Source organism: Nannobrachium achirus (genome assembly GCF_963921795.1).
Source record: "Nannobrachium achirus genome assembly, chromosome: 6".
Taxonomy (NCBI): domain Eukaryota; kingdom Metazoa; phylum Chordata; class Actinopteri; order Myctophiformes; family Myctophidae; genus Nannobrachium; species Nannobrachium achirus.
The window spans coordinates 6,650,879-6,676,737 of NC_137815.1; the positions used below are offsets into that span (position 1 = coordinate 6,650,879).

At 41.3% G+C, this 25,859-nt stretch overlaps 1 protein-coding gene across 8 annotated transcripts in view; it reads left to right on the forward strand.

The window, feature by feature from the left end:
- The window catches only part of LOC308286723 (complement C3-like), a 94,027-nt gene that overhangs the window by 20,929 nt on the left and 47,239 nt on the right, over nucleotides 1-25,859 (forward strand). For 7 of the 8 annotated variants that reach the window (XM_080727827.1, XM_080727832.1, XM_080727833.1 and 4 more), the window contains 21 exons: nucleotides 85-173; nucleotides 476-558; nucleotides 1,886-1,973; nucleotides 3,877-3,979; nucleotides 9,137-9,254; nucleotides 10,612-10,727; nucleotides 12,195-12,344; nucleotides 12,631-12,730; nucleotides 12,936-13,033; nucleotides 14,413-14,604; nucleotides 14,827-14,982; nucleotides 15,377-15,506; nucleotides 15,911-15,985; nucleotides 18,615-18,738; nucleotides 19,560-19,648; nucleotides 19,865-20,004; nucleotides 20,777-20,995; nucleotides 23,718-23,775; nucleotides 23,868-23,957; nucleotides 24,865-25,071; nucleotides 25,737-25,812. In XM_080727827.1, the coding sequence (XP_080583953.1) occupies nucleotides 85-173; nucleotides 476-558; nucleotides 1,886-1,973; nucleotides 3,877-3,979; nucleotides 9,137-9,254; nucleotides 10,612-10,727; nucleotides 12,195-12,344; nucleotides 12,631-12,730; nucleotides 12,936-13,033; nucleotides 14,413-14,604; nucleotides 14,827-14,982; nucleotides 15,377-15,506; nucleotides 15,911-15,985; nucleotides 18,615-18,738; nucleotides 19,560-19,648; nucleotides 19,865-20,004; nucleotides 20,777-20,995; nucleotides 23,718-23,775; nucleotides 23,868-23,957; nucleotides 24,865-25,071; nucleotides 25,737-25,812 (2,501 nt within the window). The remainder of the gene's footprint in view (nucleotides 1-84; nucleotides 174-475; nucleotides 559-1,885; nucleotides 1,974-3,876; nucleotides 3,980-9,136; nucleotides 9,255-10,611; nucleotides 10,728-12,194; nucleotides 12,345-12,630; nucleotides 12,731-12,935; nucleotides 13,034-14,412; nucleotides 14,605-14,826; nucleotides 14,983-15,376; nucleotides 15,507-15,910; nucleotides 15,986-18,614; nucleotides 18,739-19,559; nucleotides 19,649-19,864; nucleotides 20,005-20,776; nucleotides 20,996-23,717; nucleotides 23,776-23,867; nucleotides 23,958-24,864; nucleotides 25,072-25,736; nucleotides 25,813-25,859) is intronic. The other variant, XM_080727828.1, reaches the window with a different exon arrangement.

Genomic DNA, 25,859 nt, shown 5'->3' on the forward strand with positions numbered 1-25,859 from the left:
TTATCAACATGCCTTGTCACAAGTGAATGAATTACCCTGTAGTGGTAGTTTAATGGTTGTTCACTATTGTTTTTAATTCAACAGACTCCTGATGGCATCGTTTTGCTAGTGGAGACCGGCGCTTTGAGGTCTGGGCTCCGCTCTGGATACTACTACCTCCCAGAATTTGTCAGGTGTTTTCTTTTTCTTTTCTTTTTTTCTTACCTTGGCTTCTGGTCGATGAAGCTATCCTGGACAGTGGTTCTCAACCTGTGGGTCGGGACTTTGGAGAGGGGGTCCCCCAGTTCAAATATGGTTATTGCAGGGGCAATAGCAAAATCACCTGAAAAGGTTGAGAACCACTGATGTAGGACAGAAAGAGTCCAAAGATGTGTGACGTGGTGCTATTTGTGTCGCAACATCCTTTGGTTAACAGAGTTTAATGTTTCTGGTGTGTGCGTGCATGCGTCCGTGTGTGTGTGTGTGTGTGTTGCAGTGTTGGAGTGTGGAAGGTGGTGGCCCGGTTCCAGAACAACACTCAGGAGAGCTACTCGGCTGACTTTGAGGTCAAAGAATACGGTACGGGTTTTTATGTAGTGGTGAAAAAAGTGCTTACGTTTTTCACTTTAAGCTAGCCTTACATCTAACATCGTAATAAAATCGAGGCGAGTCACGGCACACTCCCGTGATTCAATCGTTACTCAATCGTTAAATGTGAGGTAGTGGTCCGACTCGATTTTTACCCCGACTTGAGACCCAGATTATGTTACGACAATAGCAAACTGGTTTGATATTTTCACAAATCGGGGCTGAGTCTGAATGAATACAATGAGGTAACAACCAAAACAGAATACTTTGAGCCAAAACAAAAGCCAGTTCATTTTCCAAAACGCTGAGCTGCCAGCCTGGTCGACTCGCTACTAGTAACTGTTGGTTCGGCTACGGTAGCCCTTCATTTCACCGCGTATCATAAATAATAGTACATTATTCCAAACAAATAAATAAATAACAAACAAATAAGTTGATAGGATCAATCTGCGCCGGCTGAGGAGAGGAGAGAGATAGGGCTGAGGGAGGAGGGCGGAGCTCGGTGTGTGTGCATGCAGTCAGACGCAGTGATGGAAAAAAGTACTCTGTTACTTAAGTAAAAGTATCAATACTGCAATACTGCGATGCGACGCGTTCTGAGCTTGTAGATCGGCTTGATGTTTTGTAATATTATAATTTATATCTGCAAAGAAACTAGTAACAAAAGTTTTCAAAGTAGTGTAGTGACAGTAGGCTACAATATTTTCCTCTGATGTATGTAGTGGAGTAGAAGTAAAAGTACTGAAAACGGGAAATACTCAAGTAAAGTACAATTACCTCAATTTTACTTAAGTAAATGTACTTAGCTACTTTATACCACTCTCTCTCTCTCTCTCTCTCTCTCTGTGTGTGTGTGTGTGTGTGTGTGTGTGTGTGTGTGTGTGTGTGTGTGTGTGTGTGTGTGTGTGTGTGTGTGTGTGTGTGTGTGTGTGAGCTAGTCAGAGGAATATGAACACATGGGAATGCCTATAATAGGCCTATTACAGTAAATAAAAGGGAATCTTGAACCGGTCTTTACAAAATCTTTAGAGGCATCTCACATTTAACAACTGAAATCTTTTAAAAATCATCATTGAGTCTTTGGGGAGTCTTTTTAAAATCTTATAGTGTGAGAGGATAGTCTTTTAGAAATCTTTCCAAATCTTTCCAAAATCTTTACAAAGTTGTTAGATGTAAGAGGGCCTTAGATTTCTATAGGCCTACAGCAAACATGAAATATGAATGAGCAGATGTAAGAGGGCCTTAGGTTTCTATAGGCCTACAGCAAACATGAAATATGAATGAGCAGACGAGTTAATTTCACATCCCTCTCTACTAGTGCTTCCTAGTTTTGAAGTGAAACTGATCCCTGGAAGCTCCTTCTTTTACGTGGACAGCGACCAACTCCACATCGACATCAGAGCCATGTAAGTGAAATTGCTATCGTCTTTATATTTATTATAATACCTTTTATTGAAAGGATAACCCCTTGAGATGTATTATCTTGTTTTCAAAGGGGTCCTTAACAGGGGTGTGACGATATTGGTATCTCACGATACGATATCTATCACAACATTAGGCTCTCGATAACAATAATATCACGGTATTCGATATATTGCGATATTCAACATATTGCAAGAAATGTCATCAACGTTATATCACGATATCTGTAACTGAAAAAGGCAAAACTCTGGAATTATACATATTCCATTAATCTTACAAGATTATTTTATAATTTGGCTAATAAGTAGATGAATTTTGCCTCCTCAAACAACAAACACTGCAACTTTGTAACCTGCCAACAATTTGTCTGTCCACAACAATGTGTATGCCTACTAACTAATCTTCATAAAAAAAAAAACATGTAGTGAAAATGTAATTGACAAGAAACATAAAAAGATTGACACACATGTGCATTCCATGCATAGTGCCTCCTCTTAACAGCAAAACACTGACTGGAACCTTTAAAATAACCTCTCTAAAATAGGTTAGGAGGATTTTTTTTTCTTAATAGTGACAGTGCTTAGCAAGTATAACCAAATTCATGTTCTTATTGCTTTGATAATACAATAAAATACAATGAAATTAAATCCATATCAGTGGTGAGGATGTATGAATAAATACAATAAAATGAGGGAGATCGAGGCAAAGGGGGAACATGGTTGTGTTTGTGTGTGCGTGTGTCTGACATTAATTATTAACGTGGGTGTGTGTAATCGTGCGTTTGTGTATTGTAATGGTGGCTGCATGTGTACAGTAGCCTATGTGTGTGTCCACTGACTAAACACAAACAGAGCTTTGTTGCTCAAATTAACTTCACCTTGTTGTAAATTGAAGACAAGATGCGATATTTGCCGGCAATATCGATAATTTATCGCGGGAGGTAATATCACGATATATCGCCATATCGATATTTCAGCACAGGCCTAGTCCTTAACACTTGTTCACGTGAGAGAAAAGGGTAGACGGAGAAGGAGATCAGCTGGAGAATCGGAGCAGCAGGAGCGGTTTTGCAGTTGCTAAATCACACTGTGGTGAAGAAAAAAAAGTTGAGCCGGAAGGCAAAGCTCTCTGTCTTCCGAGCAATCTTCGTTCCTACTCTCACCTATGGTCATGTGTGGGTCATGACCCAAATTATAAGGTCTCGAGTACAAGCGGCTGAAATTAATTTTCAGAAGGGTGGCTGGCATCTTCCTTAGAGATAGGGTAAGAAGTTCACCCGAGAGATGTCTATTGAATTCCAATTTCAGAAAAATTGTAAGAAAAAATAAAATAAAATAAAATAAAATAAAAATATTAAAAAATAATAAAAACTCGATCAAGCTAAAAACATATTTACAAATAAATTGTTCCATACTATAAATGTAAAACATTTAATTAAATAAATAATAATAGAGGTGCACATAAACGCTTCATAAAGTGCTAATAGAATTCTAATAAAAATGCATGATTTTTTTTTAATTAAAATTATATGAAGTTAAAAGTATGCCCTTGATTCTGCCCTTGATTTACATGTATTTTTTTTGTGTGTGTGTCTGTGTGTGTGTGGGGGGGGGGGGGGGGCATACAGTATGTGTAGTGGCAGTTTGGGGAGTTTTGGTTTTGGATCCTTGTTTATCTATCAAGTTCTCCTAAAAAGAATACGTAATCTATCAGTCAAGTTCTCCTCAAAATAACGTCAGACACTGAGGTGCAGTCAAAGGGTAGATCTTTGTGCCCATACATGGTGTTACATGCAAGCCCACACTGTTTCGTAGGAACAGTATTTCTAGTTTAATTTGGTCTGCACATTATTGTGACCACATGTCTTTTCTCTACCTGTGCTTTCAGTTATCTGTCTGGTAAAGAGGTGGACGGGACTGCCTACGTGTTGTTTGGAGTAGTTTTCCAGGATCGTAGGATCAGTTTCCCCCCTTCTCTTCAGAGAGTGCCGGTTAGCATACTATTTTCAAATGCTCTCTGTCTGTTAGCATATTGTCCTCTCTTGTTGATTTGTATTTTTGTATTTTAATGCTGCATTTAAACTGTCACGTGAAAGTGATCCAATTCCGATCTGCATACAGTACTGATACAGTACTTATTTCCAAACCTCGCCAATGTATAATTGCGACCGTAGATCGCAGTTAACTATGAAAACCGTCCGTCCGTAAGTGAGTAACGCCTCAATAGCTGTGTATACATGACAGCATCATTCCAATCTGATCTAAATAAACCCGATTGAAGGTATTGGATCAAGTGTTTACATGGGGTGAGATCAATCCGATCTGGTGTTTACATGTGCCCACTTTTAAATCGTGTTGTGACGCAAATTATTAAATAGATCGCATTTCCCTGGCTGTATCCATTAATAATAATAGTAATACTAATGGAGCCTATGCTATGCAAATGCACAGCCCCACCAAAGTTAAACAATAAGCTGCAATGCTCTTTTAATTAGATTACTGTATGTATTAGGCCTATATTATCATTATTATAATCATCACCACGTCGCAATCCATATTTGCTCCCGACGGCCCATAGAACATAATAGGCTTCATGGACAAGTGTATTCACGATAATAACAAAAAAGTCTGTAATACTTTTAAAATTGACTCTCTTAGCTGTATATCCCCTTACCCCAGCCCAGCCCCCTTTAAATATTATTTATTGATATTTTGCTGGTGGTTTCTTAGGCTATTCTGGTCGTGGTCAAAGACGCACAGGACTCGACAGGAGGATAGATGAACGAGGACGTAGCGTCCTCGCGCTAGAATATCTTTCTCTTCCTCTCAGGACGCGAGATGAATGGCTGTGTAACAGCGAGATGATAATGCTGGTCTAGGATCAGTTTAACAGCGGAGGGAAAAGATCTTGGTGCGTGCATAATGCATGCGTGATGCGTAGCCTGCTGTCAGGATTTGCGACGCCTTGTGTGAGCTTGTAGATCGGCTATTTTTGGATGAGAAAGCACCCGCGACCGCGTACAAGTTAAACCATGTCAAACAAACAGAAAAATACTTATCTCTGTAGTAAGAAAATAGCCTAAAAGTATTCCTTTATCCCCTTTGTTTCGATCTTAATATTATAGATTCCTTGGCAGCCTTCTTCTGCCTGTCAATCAGTTAACAGCGCACACTGCACGGCTGCAGTGAGTTAGATAAAAGATGGTTTTAATAATGATTAATGGCCGGGTCTCTCGGAACCTCGGAAATAAAAGGATTTCGGGTCACGGGTTTCGGTCTGTAAAAAAAGAAAGAACGTCGGAACCGGACGGAATCGGACGAGACCGTTACGGGGCCACTCAGGTTTGGTTTTGTAATTTGATTATTATTTCGGAACTGGTCGGAATCGGTCAAAATTTGACGGTCCTTTTTGTTTTGGACCCGTGAAGATCTCTAGCCTACGGTTCTCAATCTAGACAGACTTTTATAGATTGATTAAAAAATGTGTTTATAAACAAAATAGACTAATGTGGTGAAACATCAGAAATAGTGCCACAATAAATGGCCAGGAAGCCTGCGCTGAAAGAACATGTCACATTCTAATCGGGTTAGGTGTATACATGGAAGGATTTTCCTTTTGATCGGGTCGTAAAAAAGTCTAGACCACCCCTCTGCATCCAATCAGAATTTAAATCGTGTTGGTTTTGATCGGGTTTATTTAGGTGTATACATGCAGAATTAGATCGGGTTTATCTAAAATCTTGTTTTTAATACGATTAGAAGCGTGCATGTAAACGGGGCTAATGTCTAAAGCTGCTGACCTGTTTGTTGACATTGTGTGTGACATCACATCGTTGTGACATCACAGTGTGACATCACATTCTGTCCTTGTCCCTTTTATGCCCATTGTATGTCCATATATGGAGATCCCTGATCTCCATATAGCAGACCACAATGTTGTGCGGTCCTTGTCCCTTTTATGCCCATATATGGAGATCCCAGATGTCATCAATATTAAGCCCATAGCTTGGAATGCCCATATATGGATATAGTGTGCGAGTCTCATGGTCTAACATAAGATATCTATGATGTCAGACGTCAGTCATATCCATATTTGGAAAAGGCGGTTTAGCTAGCTCTGCTGTGCTCTCGAATCACACTTACAAATGAATTCCGTCCTGTCGTGTATCGCCCTTAGGCGTCTTACTATATATATATATATATATACAGTATATATATATATATATATATTAATCCTGCAACGATAAATGAACCGATATCGAACCGTTCGATACGGGGGTCTCGGTTCGGTACGCGCTACGTACCGAACGACCGAACGATAATTAATTATATATTTTATCAGCAGCCCGCAGCTGCTGCTCCTCACACACACAGAGAGAGAAACGTGCATGCGTGCAGCCGTGCACTCAGCTGCACAGCCTGCACTGACCAGATGAGAGACAGAAAGAGACGCTGTTTTTGGGGGGGGGGATTTCTTTTCACGGGTGACGCTCATGTGAATCATAATGGAGAAGATGCACTCTTTCTTGGCTATGGAGAAACATATTAGCACTCTTACGCACCGAGAGGATATCTCTCTCTCTCTCTCACACACACACACACACACACACACACACACACACACACACACACACACACACACACACACACACACACACACACTCTCTCTCTCTCTCTCTCTCTCTCTCTCTCTCTGTCCCCTAAACTGGCTACTTAGCCTAGCGTTAGCATTAGCAAGCTATCGTAGCCGGCAGCTAGACTATCAGATTGCCAACACAAAAGCCAAGGGCAGTCACAGTGTAGCCTCGAGATCCAGGCAGGTCCCCAGCATAGACTGTAAAATATTATAGGGGGTCCCAGGCATGTCCACAGTGTGATGTTGTCTGACTCTGACTGACGAATATGCGAGCCGCTAGCAAGCAGCAAATCTTAGTCCCCTCTCACAGTGGCGTCGGTTCAGAAAAAAGGTAAGGTATGGCAACATGACTAGACACCAGTCATGTTGCCATACCTTAGCAACAGGCACGATGAAAAGTACATTTTTATTATTTCCCCCTGTAGCCAAGGTATGGCAGCTGCATACCCCTGCCATACCCAATTGACGCCCCTGCCCTCTCACTGAGCCAGCGAGACATGCAGAGGAATCTGCTTGTTGCCACATCTGATTATTATAAGCCACATTGAAGTTGGGCTTGTTTTTATGTAAAGTTGCTAATTAAAAATGGCGGTTGTGGTTGTGAGCTTGCAGATCGGATCAGCTATTTTCAAATAGCCAACATATATAGGTTTAAAGTGTTCATATGGCCTATATTCACTTCCCTTGGGTTTGTATTCATAGACCTGGTTGCTTATTCCTCTCGCAAAATCTGGCAACAATCCTATTTTGATAATGGGGTTTATAGAGAGAACTTAAGGTTATTTACAATAACCCCCCTTTAGTTTGATGTTTTGCTAAGAATGCACAGCAGAAAATTAGTCAAGTGTAACTCCATTAGGTGCATTTGTTTTACATGCTGCTAAGAATACACCATGGAACAGTGGTTCTCAAACCTGTTCATATCAGGAACCCTCAAATTAATATGTATTTGGCAGTGGACTAACATCTGAAAATATCTTGTGCTAATAAATGCAAGATTTGTTAGAATGAACAAAAATATTTAAACATTGTTAGATTTCTTTTTGAAAAAGATCTACAAGCTAGATTAAAGTGGTTAAGCTGATTGTGATACTATATACTGTATATATATATTCTAGGGCTGGGGACCCCCTGCCCTAGAATATGGGTGTTGTTGAAAGTTGAAAATGAGTTTGAATACATTTAAGGGAAAAAAACTGGGGTATTTTATAATTTTTTTGTATCGAAAAAATATCGAACCGTGACCACAAAATATCGATCCAAATCGAACCGTGAATTTTGTGTATCGTTGCAGGCCTAATATATATATATATATATATATATCTTTATATTACAAAAGAGTAAGTGATCTACTTCCGGGTCATGTATCGCTAACTTAAATACCAAACCACTTAGCCAAGATGTACTACATATGTACTAAATATAGCTTAAAAAATCAAACACCCATGTCACCTTTGCAAGATGTCGTTTCCAAACCTCTGTATACAGTTGTATTCGTTATTACCCTCATATTTTGCCTCTGTATAAAATAGTCCGCCGGTCAAATATGTCCGACCGGAAACGTGCGCTGCGGCACAATAGTTCCGCCACAATAGTTCCCCCCCCAATTTTTATTTTTTTTTACTTTTATTTTTTTTTACTTTTTTTTTTTTTTACTTTTTTTTTTTTATTTACTTTTTTTTTTCTTTTTCTTTTTTTTTTCTTTTTTTAATTTTTTTTTTTTTTTTTACTAGATGTGAGCGGCCCGAAGGGCCGCGACCCTCTAGTATATATACAATTCTTTAAGCAGTAGGCTACTACAGTATAGTAAATTCAAATAAATTAAGGGAACATTTTGTTCCCCTCATTTCTTTGAGCAGTGTTGGTGTGTGTGTGTGTGTGTGTGTGTGTGTGTGTGTGTGTGTGTGTGTGTATATATATATATATATATACATATACATATATATATTTAGTTTGAGATTCAGTTAGATTGAGACCAGGAGCGCTCGTTGTGCGGCGCGAGGCGGAGCAAGCGGTGGCTTTGATCCACACGCGCTTTGATGTACCCACCTGGGAGACAACAGAGTGTCGGCAGGATAGTGTCTCACCCCACGGAGGTTAGGGTTAGGGTTAGGCATAGTTTTACTGAGGTTAAGGTTAGGGGTAGGGTTAGGTTTAGGCATAGTAAGCTAATGGCTAAAAACAGTTGAGCTAGCTGGTAGGTAAACAAAGATGGGTCGCAGACAAGTGACATCACCGACTACACAGTGAATGGCTGTGTTGTCGCCATCTTGTGGTGATTGTGCAGAATTACACAGGTGTGTTGAAAAGTGACTATCAAAGTGAATTCATCAGGTGGTGTTAGGGGTGTGTGGTGAGCGCTCTTACCCCAATCTAACTGAGTTACCCAAACTAACTGTAACATATATGTATATATGTATATGTATAATATAAATATAAATACAATACATTTTTACTCAAGTGACACGTGGATAGATAAGTAATATGTTTACATTTTTGATGCATGTTTTAGGTGGTAAGAGGTGAAGGAAAAGCCATCTTGCTGAGGAGGCACATCACAGATGTTTCCAACATCAATGAGCTGGTGAAGAGCCACATAGTTGTGTCTGTCAGTGTGCTGACAGAAAGTGGTAAGGAGAGAGAGAGAGCTAGAGAGAGAATGAGAGAGAGAGAGAGAGAGAGAGAGAGAGAGAGAGAGAGAGAGAGAGAGAGATGTTTATGTTTATGTTAAAGGGATATTCAACTTTCAAAAAACGTGTGGTCATTTTATTGTCTAATCAGGCTTTTATGAACACCCTGAACAGTTTTTAATTTGCTTGATTCAATATTTAGATATTTGATGTAAATGTTACCAGGCCCTCCTGGCCCATGCAGGGCCTCTCCCCACACACACCCATTGTAACTTCAAACTTCATTTTAACCATGATAGATTCATTAAAAATACCCATTATGTTTTTTCTGGTGACTCATAATACCCTCCTCATACGTGAGCAGGCCGTGTTTTTTCAATAACATTTTTGATTTATTTTTCATAATTATTTGTTTTAATTATTAACAACCCATTCCCTGCTAACTTAAAATATGGATGTGCGCTAATAACGCCAGGAAATATTAATATTTTAATGTGATCAATTGTATGAGTTTGAACAGAGAGATGATAAATAAACTACCCCCAAAAACACCACTAGAGTGCGCCACCGTAACACTGTAAACATAACAGGTCTCTGTATGAAGCTGTGTAAAGAGCCCCTCCTCTATGGGTTTTAAAATGGCGGTGCACCGGAGTACACAACGCGCAGATCTAAACGATTCGTGGCAGATCGTTCACATTGACCTATCGTCCGGGCAAATGGTCGGATGCAGACGCCACACAAAAAATCGGAATGAAAATCCGACCTACTGAAGCGGCGTTATGGATATTGTTAGTATCTTAGCAGGCTAACGGCTGGGAGCTGCCATCTTACACAGACAAGGACTGAATACCAGTGACGTCATCAGCCTATCCTTTTTTTTCCACGGTCTATCGTCACAGCCAGTACAAGGTAGGGGAAACCGTTTGCGCCGCTAATACATCGAAAAAAAATTGCTTTTATATAAAGGTCGATCTGAGAGTCGATCGGCAGGGACGTCCATAATAACAATGTCGATCTAGGAGTCGATCGGCGCTAAGTGAGTTAAAAAATAAATGAAAAGAGTTATGGCCTGCTCACGTATTAAGAGGGTAGTATGAGTCACTAGAAAAAAATGATTCATTTTTTAATGAATCATGGTTAAAATGGAGTTTGAAGTTATAATGGGTGTGTGTGTGGGGAGAGAAGAAATAATGGGTGTTTTTAATGAATCATGGTTAAAATGGAGTTTGAAGTTATAATGGGTGTGTGTGTGGGGAGAGAAGCCTGTTTCCCTGTTGAAAGTGGAATATCCCTTTAAGGTCGTCTGTAACTGTGTGAAACTTGAAGACTGAATAACTTTTGCCTGCTCTTTCAGGCAGTGAAATGGTGGAGGCGGAGCTGAAAGGTATCCAGATAGTCACATCTCCTTACACCATCCACTTCAAGAAGACACCAAAGTACTTCAAGCCGGGAATGTCCTTTCGTGTTTCGGTAATAATAATAGCTCAGATTTATAGCACTTTTCTAAGTACCCAAAGTCACATTACGTAAAACAATTAGGAAGGAACCAAGTTCATTTAGAAAGAATGTGGTCGCATACTGGTGGTCCCGGGACCCCACTTAGTTTGATAATTAAGTGTGCCTGCCATGCAATGGCAAAAAACTTATTGTAATCCGCCATACTTAGTTAGTTACGTAATGTCGCCTCGGCCGGGGATAGGTTGCTATTACTTTTCTTTCCGATCCGCATTACCATGGCGACGTAATTCGCAAAAAACAACGCCCATAGACCCCATTGACTTTGAATGGGCGACTCTGAAAAAAAAACAGAAACTTTGGCGCCACATTACTCTGGCATACGTTTGCCTAGCAACGTGATTTAAACTTTAAAACGCTCACACGACTTTGGACTTTTTCCGGACAATAGGGACGAGCTGTAATTGATTAAGCCCCACCCCCTCTGTATTCCTATTGGCTGGCCTTTAAATGTCCATAACTCCAGTTCACAGCATGGTACCGTCTTGAAACTTGGTGTCTGGACTTAAACGGCCAATAGGGACTTATTACTTAAGCCCCACCCCCTCTTAAGCCCCACCCCTATCTTCCTATTGGCTGAGCTTTAAACAACCATAACTCCAGTTACCAACATGTTACTGCTCTTAAACTTGTGGGTGGTTCTACAGTCCCAACGGCTAACCGCTACTTCCGCTAATGCTAATGCTAAAAATGCTAATGCTAATGCTAATATGCTAATGTAAATATTATTTAATGCTAATGCTAAAATGCTAATGCTAAAATGCTAATGCTACAAATGCTAATATTAACTCTTATTGTGCCAATCCCGAACTAGTTCGGCTTTATTTGGACCTTATTAACATTCAGGGTGCCGATCCCGAACTAGTTCGGCTTTTTTTTAAAAAGATTTTTTTTATAAAAAAATATATATATATTATTATTTATTTTTTTGAGCCGTGCCGCCGGCCGTCATCTGTTTACACGGCCCGCGAGAGCGTCGCGCCGCAGATATTTACCATCCACTCCAATGCAATCCAGGATCTTTAGAGCTCATTTTCTCTGTTCCATGCATATCCATGAGGTGTGCAAGGTTTAATCATGGCTAAATCGCCGAAAATAGGACTTCTAAAATGCTTGGTAGCCAATAGCTAACTTCATCCTGTTCCTGTACATGCACAAAGGAAAGTGTTCAGGCGCATCATGGCTGCGCACGGCTTGTGCATATACCAGCGTATCTCTATGGTGAATTATATGGCCATTGGGCGCCCTCTAGTGGTGAAAGCTGGCACTGAAAGGGTTAAAAATGCTAATGCACACACTTAGCGAGTTGCAGGCACACTTACATTTCGTAGGAATTTTATTTTCTAGTTACCTTTCATTACTTTGGAATCTGAGAACTTGGTGCATGGTTGGTCAGTTCAGCTGTTTGTCATGTGACATTAGGTTGTGGTTCTGAACCCTGACGACTCTCCAGCTGTGGGTGTGCCCATCCTGGTGGGTGCTGAGGACTGGCATCGTGGGATAACGGCAGGCAATGGCATGGCCATGATCCCTGTCAACACAATAGCAGGGGCCTCACACCTGGACATCACCGTAAGTCTCTCAATTGGGCAATTTGTTTATTTTTCATGTGTTTGTTTACTTTATTTTAGTAGGATATGTATTCTCTCTTTCTCTCTCTCTCTCTCTCTCTCTCTCTCTCTCTCTCTCGACATTGTTCTTATCATTACTGTATCCTTACTATTTCGTAGCTACAGTTCATGGGAACTTAAAGTAATTTCACCCACTCTTTTACACCTGCAAAATTGTGATGTGACAATGAACGGTTTGAGGGTGAAGTGTGTTTCAACCTCAAAGTGGGCTGTGTATGTGATTCCAGGCAAAGACTGTTGATACAGCCATTAGAGATGACAGGCAGGCATCAGCTGTACACAGAGCACGGCCATATACTTCCAGAAGCAACAACTACCTCCACATAGGTAAAAAAAAAAAAAAAGGAAAAAAGGAAATAGGCCTAAATCATAACAATGTTGACTCCATGTGATTGTGGTGGTGGGACCTAAATCCTGTAGACAATGTAGGCCTACCACAGGTAGCTTGCATGGATGCATTTAATCAATGTGTTTAAGCAGTAAACAAAGCAGTAATTGTTGCACATTTGTGTGATTGTTTCTATTATTTCAGGTGTGGACTCATCTGAAGTGAAATTAGGAGACAACCTGATTTTCAACCTGATCCTTCCCATGCATGCAGCAAACCAAGACATAGACATCACATACCTAGTAGGTTAAGCTGTGTTTGAGACCAGGGACGTGCTGGGCCCATGATTCAGCCCGGGAAAAAGAGTTGTAGGCCCTCATTGCGCTCTATAGAGAGAGAGAGATATCTCTATAGCGCTGCTGCTACTCAAAGATTTGCCATTTCAGATCATGACAAGTGACAAGCCAGTGGGCCAATTAGGCTACATGAGTTATATTTTGTCGTTGTCGGGTGGAAACCTTGTATGTCCAAAACCGTTTGTTAACAGCCGATCTACAAGCACACAACGTGTGAGGCGTAGATCTGCTGTTTTCACTACTTTTCTGCAACAGCCTTGTATGATGAAGCAGGGCTTTGCTTTGCGAAAAAAAAAATTACACATTTGAAACTTGGAGATACAAGGTTTCTGCCCGACAGTGACGATTTACTTTGTTGGCCGCCCAGCCCCCGAAATGGAACAAAGGCTGGCATTGTATGTGTATTTTTTTCCTAATGGCCGGCCGGGAATGAACCGCCCGTTCGGGAGTTGTCCTGCTTTTCCCAATGGCCAGCACGTCCCTGTTTGAGACCCATGGGTCTGTATGCATTTACTTGTTTACTGTTTCTGCTATAATCTACTGGCTCTCAACGGTTTCTGGTTCAGGGCCCACTAGGACTATTGAAACACAGTATGTTCACGTTTCATGTTTATTCCAATGATTAATCAATCGATTGTAGTTCCTATAGCTTTCGATAGCAATGAAAACCAATTTTTCAAGGTTTTAAAACCAGTAAGACTCCCTAATCGGGAGATAAGCGACCGTAGGTCACTTATCTCCACAAATAGGGCAAAACATTGTTTTTCCAAAATCTTCCTGATCCATGTTGATGACATCAGTGTAGACATACTGTGTAGTGATTTTCGTGATTTTAGGGCAAAATCTGTAGGAGCAGTGTCCAGAAATGTGTTTTTAAAAATCGGCCTGAAGGTGGCGCTATATGGGACAGATTCATGTTGATGGGATGAGTGTAGACATACTGTGTAGCAATTTGCGTGATTTGAGGGCCAAAACTGTAGGAGCAGTGGCCAAAAATGTGTTTTAAAAATCGGCCTGAAGGTGGCGCTAGAAGAGGGCCATGTGAGAAATGAGGGGTGGGGTCTCCGCGTTGCCTTGGCGGACGAATAGGTACCGGCCCCGGCTCTCCCAGATGCTCCTAGCCCGAGTTACGGCATTTTATGTGAGCTGCAGTGGAGGGGGTCCTCCACTGGGGGCGTCACCACTCACTCACTCACTCACGGACGGACAGCCGGTGGAGCTTTTGGTAGTAAATGCGACCTATGGTCGCAATAAAACACAAAATATTTTTAAACTATTAATGTTATATATTATCATTCAAATTGTATTCTCATTCATGACTGCAGATCCTGAGCAGAGGCCAGTTAATCAAGAATGAACGTTTCAAGAGACAAGGCCAGTACCTGGTGACTCTGTCAATGGTCATTACCAAGGGCATGCTCCCCTCCTTCCGCATCATAGCCTATTACCACACTGGAACTAATGAAGTGGTGTCAGACTCTGTTTGGGTGGATGTAAAGGATACCTGTATGGGTTCGGTGAGATACACACACATGCAAACACGCACACATGCTTGCATGCACGCACGCAAATTGCTTTCAAGTGTCAACTGAACGGTTGTCTCAACTACTTTTGTTCACTTTAGTGTATGAGATTGAAGGAGGGCATTTACACCCTTTAATGAAAAAAATCACTAACTGTAGCTGCTTGTGTATAATATTACAAGCACTCTCTCCCACTGTCCTTCCCTTTCATCATAGCTGAAGATAGAATCAGCCATACATGTGCCATCGTTCAAGCCTCAAGCCAAGATTGTTCTGAAGGTCACGGGAGACCCACAGGCCATGGTGGGACTGGTAGCTGTGGACAAGGGCATCTATGTCCTCAACAACAAACACCGTCTCACCCAGAAAAAGGTATTTTGTGTGTTGAGGGCACTTCTTAAATTCTTCTTAAAAAGTTCAAATTACTTTTTTGGATTAAACATTGTTTGCTCATATTCACTGTTACAATATTTCTGAAAACCTGTTTAAACCATTTTTTGTTTTTGTTAAAAAACAGCTATAGTAACTAAAGTCCTTAGACTTTGGTTTGGTCTTACCATAACTGTTGTGTCCACAATGGCCTTAGTTTGCTTCCTCAAATTGTGGGTTCACAGCACTAAATTGTTACTTCTAATTTAGTTCTAATTTATTTTGTTAAAATTCTAGTTCATGAGGTTAATTCGCCCCTTATTGTATAATGAATAAAGCAAACGTAAAATGTTATGTTTTGAGCTGAATTGCTGTTTTGTGTTTGTGTGTGTATCAGGTGTGGGACCTAGTGGAGAAGTATGATACTGGCTGTACAGCAGGAGGGGGGAGGGACAGTATGGGTGTGTTCTATGATGCTGGACTCTTATTTGTGACCAGCGCTGAGGACGGGACTCCATACAGGCAAGGTAAGGTCATCCCCTCCACTTCCTTCCCTCTACTTATATTTAGTGGCCAAGCCACAAAGTGGCAAAGGCCACTCATTAGGGCCCGAGCACACACAGTAGTGTGAGGACCCTATTGTATTTGCAAAGATTATTCTTCTTCTTCTTATTATTATTATTATGTTTTTTTTTTCTGTTCTGGATTGATATTGCTATGCATTTGATGTTCTGACACCTTGCCTATTGTATTGCAGTGCTGCTTATTGTAAATCGCTCTGGATTAAGAGCATCTGATAAATGCCTAAACTGTAACTGTAAACTGTAACCCAAAGTATTTTACTGGTGCAGTTTAGGGGTGGCTGTGGCTGGGTAGAGAGGCTGTCGCCGGTTCAACCCCTGACTGCTCCTCCTTTGTTTTGTATTTCCAGAATTAAAGTGTCCAGGCAGTGGCAGTGCAAGGAGGAAACGAGCCACAACTATAACAGATCCCCGGGGTACCCTGGGTAACTTTATTTTTATTTATTTTTATTTATTTATTTTTAATTTCTTTATATTAATTTGTATTTGATTTTATAAAAGACAATACAACAACAAGACGTACAAGACAACACACACCAGACTGGAGAGCATATAAACAATAGTAGTAACCTATCATACAAAAAGTACAAAAGTCCTATTTATAAAAAGAAACTTGGGACAATTACTTGAAGAAGTAATGAACATTATAGCCTACAGAGGTATATATAAGTTGTACAACATATTACGTTACTATTAAACATAAACTTGGTGTCTATGACTCATAGAGAGTCGAGATGACCCGTAATAGGACCCCAGATATATTTATATGTTGCAAGACTGTCCTGTCTGTGGCATCACAGCCTCTCCAGGTGTATTAATGATACAAACTCATTAAGCCATTTGGTGAAACTTGGAATGACAGTGGTCTTCCACTCCGTTAGAATGATTCGTTTGGCAATAAGTGTACCAAGCATGAGAGTCTGCTGGACCGCATACGGCAGAGCGAGAGAGGCTTCGGAGCAACCAAACAGGACAGTTAGTGCGTCAGGTTCAATATGAGTGCGGTATACATTGCTGTACCATGCACAAATACTTTCCCAGAATGGAACAACCCTGGGTAACTATTAACCACTTAGTTGACGAGAGTCCCCAAAGACTAAGGTTCCTCCAGTTTTCACTCTTATGCTCTAGTAGTCTAGTACTCTCACCTTACCTCTCTTTTTACCGGGGAGGAACTGGTGAAGTTTGTGCACTTGGTGTTTTAGATTTTTGGTATGGTGTTAGGTATTGGCATACGGTTTTCAAAAGCCATCACAAACAAGTTGGGCTTGCCCCCAGGTCTGTTTAGCCTGGGTGCCAGCCTGTTTGCGCCGATCCGCGATTTGTTTTTGTCTCTCCGCATCACAGTCTGGAAAGCCTCGTATCTAACACAGCCTTCCACCAAACCGCGGCTTCCGATTGGTCATGGTGCGGAGCAATCCTAACCCTACTCTGATTCGTTGGAACACCACGTGGCTTTCCAGCCACCGCAGCTTCCGATTGGTCTGTGATGCGGGGCGGGACAAATACACCAGTCTGTATTGGATGGCTGATGACGTAGCTGCCCTAACCCTACTCTAATTCGTTGGAACAACACCCAATCAGCAACGACCTCGCTACGTCACAACAGACGTTCAAAAATGTGAGTCAACTGATTCATTTCCAGACTGTGATTCGGAGAGACAAAAACAAATCGCGGTTCGGAGCGGCTTTTTTTTTTTTCTTTTTTTTTTTACCTTATACCAATATTTGTAATGATTTTTTTACACATTAAAACCCAGTTTATAGGCATTTTTCGCTCCTGGCAGCCTGGACGCCATCTTGAAAATGATGCCTTTCCGGTAATAATAATAATAATAATAAAGCTTTATTTGTATAGCACCTTTCATGACATGAAATGCAGCTCAAAGTGCTTTACAGAGCAGAAAATGAAGCACAAGTGCTTAACAGAAAAAAAGAAATAAACATGAATACAATAAAGCAGAAAAATAAAAACATAAAACATTGAAGAACAATTTCAGAACAGCGTGGACGTCAATAGCATCAAAGAGATTAAAAAATTCAGCTAAAAGCAAGAGTAAAGAAATAGGTCTTGGGCTGTGCTTTAAAGCTATCCACAGAGGCTGCCTGTCTTAGGTGTAGTGGGAGTTTATTCCAAACTGTCGGTCCGTAGAAGCAGAAAGCTGCTTCACCATATTTTTTATATTTCATTTTAGGCACATCGAGTAGGTCAGCACTAGAAGACCTGAGTGGGCGGTTTGGAACGTATCTATGCAGGCAGTCATAGAGGTACGAAGGTGCCAGACCATTTAGAGCTTTATAAACAAGTAAAATAATTTAAAAATCAATCCTAAAAACAACCGGGAGCCAGTGTAGCGACGTTAAGACTGGAGTAATATGTTCTCTCATCTTAGCTTTAGTTAAAACTCTGGCTGCCGCATTTTGAACAAGTTGTAAACTGTCAATTGTTTTCTTTGGCAGACCAGAGAGAAGTGCGTTGCAGTAGTAATTTCTTCCAGAATTTTTAGTACGTTGTTTATCATTCCCAATAGTAACATAATCTCAAAAGCTCTTTTATCAATGATGTGGGTGGGGTTTCAACCGTATACTGATTTATCTAATATTTGATTCATTGCAAACAGACCACTAGGGGGCTAGAGCTCTGAGAAGCTCTAGTGCAAGCCAGATGTTTGTCAGTGTCGGGGTACCCACCTGCTCTGCTGTACTACGCAACCTTATATACAGGTTTATGTGTATAGCATCTGAGTCAGTTAATGACATCATTGCTGTTATAACGGACCCTACACACAGTTCTCAGGTTCTCATCTAGACTGTTTGTTGTCATCTCCCTCCCAGTGGGCCGTTACAGAGCTGATAAACAGCTGTATAAGTGTTGTGCAGATGGAATGAAAGACACAATGTTTGTACGTCACCATTGTACATCAAAGTGTAATACACGGTAGTTGAACAACAACCTTTGTAATTGATCAATTAACCTACACCAGATTTGTTATTGGTGAGGAGAGAGAGAGAGAGATCAGGATAATGAAATATTCTTTCCTATATACAACTTAGGTGAGGAAGATGAAGATGATGGCTATGAGGACAGCGATTGGATTGTTACCCGTACTATGTTCTTTGAGAGCTGGCTATGGAGGGATGTCCAACTGCCTGAATGCGACCGAAGCAGTCCTAACTGGTGAGGCAAACTCAACGCTACACACATGCACGCATGCACCACCTTGGTAGTAGCAGTAACAACCGCTCCTTTGTCTGTAATCATACATTTTGATGCAAATAATGTATTGTTTTGAATTGTATCACAATATGTATTACTGATTAATTGAGTACAATGGAAACAAGTCCCCTGGAGCTTTTTGTGTTATCTTTTTAGCATGATGAGCTTTGACTATCACCTGTACTGTTAACTTGTTAACCAGTAAGACGCCTAAGGGCGAAAAGCAAGGTCGCGCTATCTGTCTTGGCCATATATGGATTCTGTTAGCGTGGTTCTCCTAACAGGGCATCATCTGGGATACAATCCCTTTTATGCCCATATATGGAGATCCCAAACAGAATCCCTTTTATGCCCATATATGGATATCCCTGCTCTGAGTATCTGACATCACTTTGATGTCACCTGTTTATGCCCATTTATGGAGATCCCTGCTCTGAGTATCTGACATCGCTGTGATGTCACCTGTGATGTCACAGTGATGTGTCAGGGGAACCGGAGTGTCATGTGTGACCCGTCCAGACGGACTGACGGACACGGTTCCCCTGACATCACAGTGACATCAGAGCATGATGTCAGAGCAACAAACCCATATACCGTAAAAAAGTGTACACACACACACACACACACACACGCAGAAAAGCTGTGATGGTTCTCATGGTAAAACTGCGACCTATGGTCACAATAGTAATCAATCAAACAAACACACACACGCGCGCACGCACGCGCTTGCACACACAGTCACACAGACTCAGAGACTCTCTCTTCTCTTTCTTCTCTTTCAGTGAAACCACATCTATTGTGAGAAATGAACGACTACCAGATTCCATCACCACCTGGATAGTCACTGGCATCAGCCTGTCCAAGACACATGGTGAGAACTTCCTCCTCTTGCCTAGATAAAATGATGTACAGTATGTAATTGCGACCGAAGGTCGCATATACTCTGAAAAACCGTGTCGCTTTCCACCCGACAACGACGATATATAGCTCTGCAAGTTTGGGTCTATGTAGCGTTCTTTCTTTTTTTCATGGCAAGGCCACTAGTCTTATTCCATCCTTTCTTCGAAATGATTCCTCCCTCCTAAAGGCATCTGTGTGGCTGATTCATTGGCAATAGTCGTTCAGAAGCCATTCTTCATGGATCTCAGGCTGCCCCATTCAGCTGTCCGTGGAGAGCAGCTGGAAATCAAGGCCATCCTACACAACAATAGTCCTGAATTGACTACAGTAAGTTATGTTCTTTTTGGTTGTTCTTTGTTTATAGCAAGGTTGCTTAACGAAATTATCGAAACGAAGCGGATAAAGGCGCCAAACTTTTTTTGAGGCTTCTTTAGGACCTAACGATGGATTTTAGCTTATGTTTAGCTGATGTTTACCCATATAATATCCATATCAAGTTGGGCTCCCATCGACTTTCTATACAGGAGGAAAATACCCAGAAAATAAATCTGCTTTAAGTAGGATGTGAGGGGTCTAACTAGGGGTTTGTCACGATTCTGAATCCATTGCAAGCATTTGCTTTACACAGAAAACTTTCATTGGGCAAGAAATGACCCCACAAAACGATGGTTTAATGATGAGTCATCATTTTTCACAGTTTTTGGGGTGTTTTTGGGGGCCATTTCTAGTACAGGGAAAGTTTTTTGTGCAGGGTTAGGGTTAGGGCGCGATGTGTTTTGAGCTTGTAGATCTGCTATTTTTGCTTCTTTTGTATGAGATACTAAAGTAGGACGTAGCAATATGCAATGTGGCCCTCTGGAGTGAAGGTGGAAATATAGTGGCCCTCGCCATCATCAAAGTTGCCCACCCCTGGTATAGACTAGTCTTTTGTCTAAAGAGACCTTAGCAGAGACAGTATATTGTACCATTTTGTCTATCCACAAACTGAACGGAAAACAACATGCAATTCAAAACCCTGCATAACATTGTTATCGTTATTATTGCTTTATCTGGTAGATTGACTTGCCCCGTATAACACGACGAACTTGAATCCCTTTAGGTGCGCGTGGAACTCATTGAGTCCTCGGAGCACGTGTGCAGTGTGGCCTCTAAGCATGGGAAGTATCGGCACCCAGAGGTGACTCTCGAGCCCTACACCACACGGTCGGTGCCTTTTATCATTGTTCCCATGAAGGATGGCATTTACCCTATTGAGGTCACAGCCCAGGTTAAAGACTCATATCTCAGCGATGGAATCAGGAAGTTACTGCGAGTAGTGGTAAGCAAAACCGACTGCATTGTGTATTGGCATCCATTCAACCAGGGGTGTCAATTGGGTATGGCAAGGGTATGCAGCTGCCATATACCCTGGGTCCAGGGGAGAAAATAAAAGTTACTTTTAAATATAAATCCATGAATGTCTCTTTGTCTATCTGCGCTGGTTATTATGTTGTTAAATTACAGTAAATAACTACAAATGCAAAATTTTACATAATGGTCACTTTAACAAGGTATTATAATTATATTCTCCACACTTGTATTCTCCCCAGCTTGACAAAATGGTATATTACCAGGTTCCGCAGGTCAGCTGTACAGGTGCAATTCATTATTGTTAATTGTGGAAAGTTTACTAACATGCTAAGTTTAGCTGCACTTGAAAAACCATTCCAGGCTGCCATATCCAGCCCAAGAAACCGTAGAAACCTGTGTAAAAAACTGACAAAAGTCATTTTTTTTCAGACATTGTGAAAATAGCCGATCTACATGCTCACAACGCCTTGCAGCGCGAGGCGTTGTGAGCATGTGGATCTGCTATTTTCACATGTAGATCTGCTATTTTCATATGTAGATCCGCTATTTTCACAATAGAACCGTGTTATCCAAAATGTAATGCCTATTTTCCATGAGGACTCCCATCTTTGCCATACCCTAGCTTTTGCTGAACTGACGCCACTGCATTCAACATAACTCCTTCACACTGCAATGTTACGGTATACCCACCCACCCAATGTTGGTAATATGAGTTTTCGATGACACTTACTTTCAACCAGTCGCATGCAATTCATCTCTGCTCATTTTAACCAGTGAGAAGCAATTCAAAGTGTGGCAGCTGTTGCATGTTATGTTGGCTACTTGCTCTCACGTGCTATGTACCATATCATGTTATTTACTGTTTGCGTGTCCACAAATGTGAGAGCATGTTGTTTAGACAGACACTACAGCAGGTGTGATATTTACCTAGCTTCGGGTAGCCGGACTATAAGGACAAAAGATTTATTTATTTATTTTTTATTCCGATGTGCCAGATTAGTTCGGGGATATCTTCAGAAATAGTGTCATATCCTGGAATAAATTCCTTACCAAAAGATTTCTTCACCAATGTGTGTGTAAAGGTGTCTAGTAACACATCTCACAAAGACTGAAATTCAGTTTCCCTAGGAGAATCCTTGACAGCTGCTGAAAGTTGGAGTCCCATTAAATTAACTATACAGGATAAAACACACCAAAATAAATATGCTTTAACTAGCATGTGAGGGGTCAAACTAGGGTTTTTTCATGATTCTGAGTCCATTACAAGCATTTATTTTGCGCAAAAAAACATTCCTTGGGGTAAAGGCGGCTCCCACAAAACTGTGAAAAGTGATGACTCATCACTAAACCATAGTTTTATGGGTGCGTTTTTAGCCCAAGGAATGTTTTTCGTGCAAACTAAATTCTTGTAATGGATTCAGAATCATTAAAAAACCCTAGTTTGACCCCTCACATGCTACTTAAAGCATATTTATTTTGGTGTGTTTTATCCTGTATAGTTAATTTAATGGGACTCCAACTTTCAGCAGCTGTCAAGGATTCTCCTAGGGAAACTGAATTGCAGTCTTTGTGGGATGTGTTACTAGACACCTTTACAAACACATTGGTGAAGAAATGTTTTGGTAAGGAATTTATTCCAGGACTTTTTAAGATATCCCCCGACTAGATTTGTAGCACTTAATGTATTTATTTCCAATGTATTTAGTTGATCATTGCGACCATCAGTTACTACCTCCACCGGCTGTCCGTCCCTCCATCTGTCCGTTATGTCACACTTTTGGCCCTATTTTTATCTCCGGCACTGTTGCCCCTATGAATGCCAAACTTCCCACACACACTCCTTGGCTGGCAAACCACAACCTCCGCCTGATTTCTCACATGCCCCTCTTATAGTGTCACCATGAGGTTGCTTTTTGCAGACAGCTAAACCATGCATTCTCTTCCCCCTACACTCAGGAACCAATGCCACTTACAGGCCACTTTGTGTATATGTCACGTTTTTTTTTTTAGTTTCAGTGAAATTGAGAACCAGGGCGCTCGTCGTGCGGCGCGATGCGGAACAAGCGGTTGCTTTGATCCACAACAAAGACAACAACAACGTAGCGTCGGCAGGAATGATAGCGCCTCACCCCACGGAGGTTAGGGTTAGGGTTAGGGTTAGGGTTAGGCATAGTTTTACTGAGGTTAAGGTTAGGGTTAGGGTTAGAGTTAGGCATAGTAAGCTAATGGCTAAACACAGCCGAGCTAGGCTAGTAGATAAACAACAAAAGAGATGTCGCAAACGAGTGACGTCAGCGCCTACACTAGTGAATGGCTGTTGTCGCCATCTCATGGTGAATACGCAGAACTACACTACAGGTGTGCTGATAAGAGACTATCAAAGTTAATTGATCCAGGTGGTGTTAGGGGTGTGTGGTGAACGACAAAACGAGCGATCTTACCCCAATCTCACTGAGTTACCCAAACTGAATGTAACATATACATCCGATCTGGCGGTCGCTTATCACCCGATTAGGGAGTCTTACTGGTTTACCCTGCCGTTTACAGTCCAGGGTTCATGCCATTTCCTCAGATCTTGCACGTCCCTCTGCATATAAGTGTCAGCTGAATGTGTAAATTGTATTTGTAGCTGGAAACGGCATGCTGTTTAATGAAGCATGTATTTACTTATTTTACTGTATGTGTGCCAGCCTGATGGAGAATTGGTAACGGAATCAAAGATTGTAACCCTGGACCCTGCTAGACACAGTGAGTTAAATGGTTGGAATAAACTTAACATAACATACGGTATTATGTATTTCTTTAGAACGCAACATGAACACTTTCCCCATGTCATTCAGATGGTAAACAGCTTCTAGTTATCAGAAGTGGAATTTCTACTGCCGATCTAGTCCAAAATGCACCTTCCAGCACCCAGTTCTCACTAACAGGTGAAAGATCTGTCTGTCTGTCTGTCTGTCTGTCTGTCTGTCTGTCTGCCTGTCTGTCTGTCTGTGGGTAGGGGACGCAAAATAATAATAATACAATCTTCAGGATTGAAAAACAAACAAACAAACAAACACAAAATCTAACAAATTCCAATAAATTACTAAGGAGTAGTGAAAATAGCCGATCTACAAAGTTCTTCTATTTTCGCTAGTTTAGGTCCCGGGGAGACAAAATCTTTCTTTGAGGGTTTGAGCTAAAACGTTTGGGAACCACTGGACTAATATACCTGTATACTACATATATCTGTGTGTCCACTTTATGTGTTAGCCTATGTGATTGTGTATGTGTATGTGATTGTGTTTAGGTGGACAGCAGATGGGTTGGTTTGTAGAAGAGGCCATCAGTGGAGACTCTATGGCAGGGTTCCCCAATTAGTTTTCCCCAAGGGCCGAATTATGTCTAGGGTACCAAGCCGAGGGCCACAACATTGCAGGGGGTGACGGTGGCGTTCCCACTACTCCATCGGCAGTTTTCGTCGTTGTCTGGTGAAAATCGTGTATGTCCAAAGCCGTTCGTTTTGAATTTATCATTTTAAAAATGATTTAAACTAGTGAAAACAGCCGATCTACAAGCACACAACGCCTCGCGGTGCGAGGCGTTGTGTGCTTGTAGATCTGCTGTTTTCATTACTTTTGTGCGACGGCCTTGTATGATTTGCGAAAAAACATACAAATTTGGAGATACGAGATTTCCACCCGACAACGAAGATATACTAGTGTTGTTGCTGCTCTAATACCACCATTATTACTGGGGTTGGTGGGGGCCAGACAGTAGCCCCCCGCGGGCCGCAAATGGCCCGTGGGCCGCCTATCGGGGAACCCTGATGTATGTGTATGTGATTGTGTTTAGGTGGACAGCAGATGGGTGTGTTTGCAGAAGAGGCCATCAGTGGAGACTCTATGGGCAGTCTCATCCAACAGCCTGGAGGCAATGGAGAGCAGAACATGATGGGTATGACTCTGCCCGTCATCGCCACCACATACCTGGACAAAACCAACAAGTGGGAAGACGTGGGTCTTAACAAACGCAATGAAGCCCTTCAACACATCAGAAAAGGTAGGATGAATGCAACTGACTGTATAGACAGTAATAGCAGTTTTCCCAGCAAAAACTTTGTTGCTTGTTATTTTAAATGGCAATTTAATTTGATGTCATTCAAAAGATTATAATTTAGAGACATTTTCTGTCGCTGCTATTGATGTCGCTCTGTCATCATTGTCATCATAATATGAACGTCATACCTGACAGAAAATCCCTAGTATGCATGGATAGCTGGTGTCAGCCAAAAGCCTGTGTCCGGCTATGACCTTCACAGGAAATGCCAGCTTCTGTTTCTTGGATGTCAGGAGGTGTCGTTCCAGACTCTATAGCATTCAGGAGGTGTAGTTCCAGACTCTATATAATATTCAGGAGGTGTAGTTCCAGACCCTATAGCATTCAGGAGGTGTAGTTCCAGACTATATATAATATTCAGGAGGTGTAGTTCCAGACTCTATATACTGTAACATTCAGGAGGTGTAGTTCCAGACTCTATATAACATTCAGGAGGTGTAGTTCCAGACTATATATAGCATTCAGGAGGTGTACAGTCGTTCCAGACTCTATATAACATTCAAAGATTGTAGAATAGTTGTCTGGCTACTCGAAACTTTGTGTTTAGCTTCTTTATGTAACTATAATGTCATCTCACATGGCTATATTTGTGTGTGTGCGTCTTTTAGGCTATGAAAACCAGCTTTCCTACCGTCAACGAAATGGGTGTTTTACTGTGTCTAATAATCATGCATGTAGCAGTTGGTGAGCCCGTCATACACACACACACATTTTGGATCAAAGATCGATAC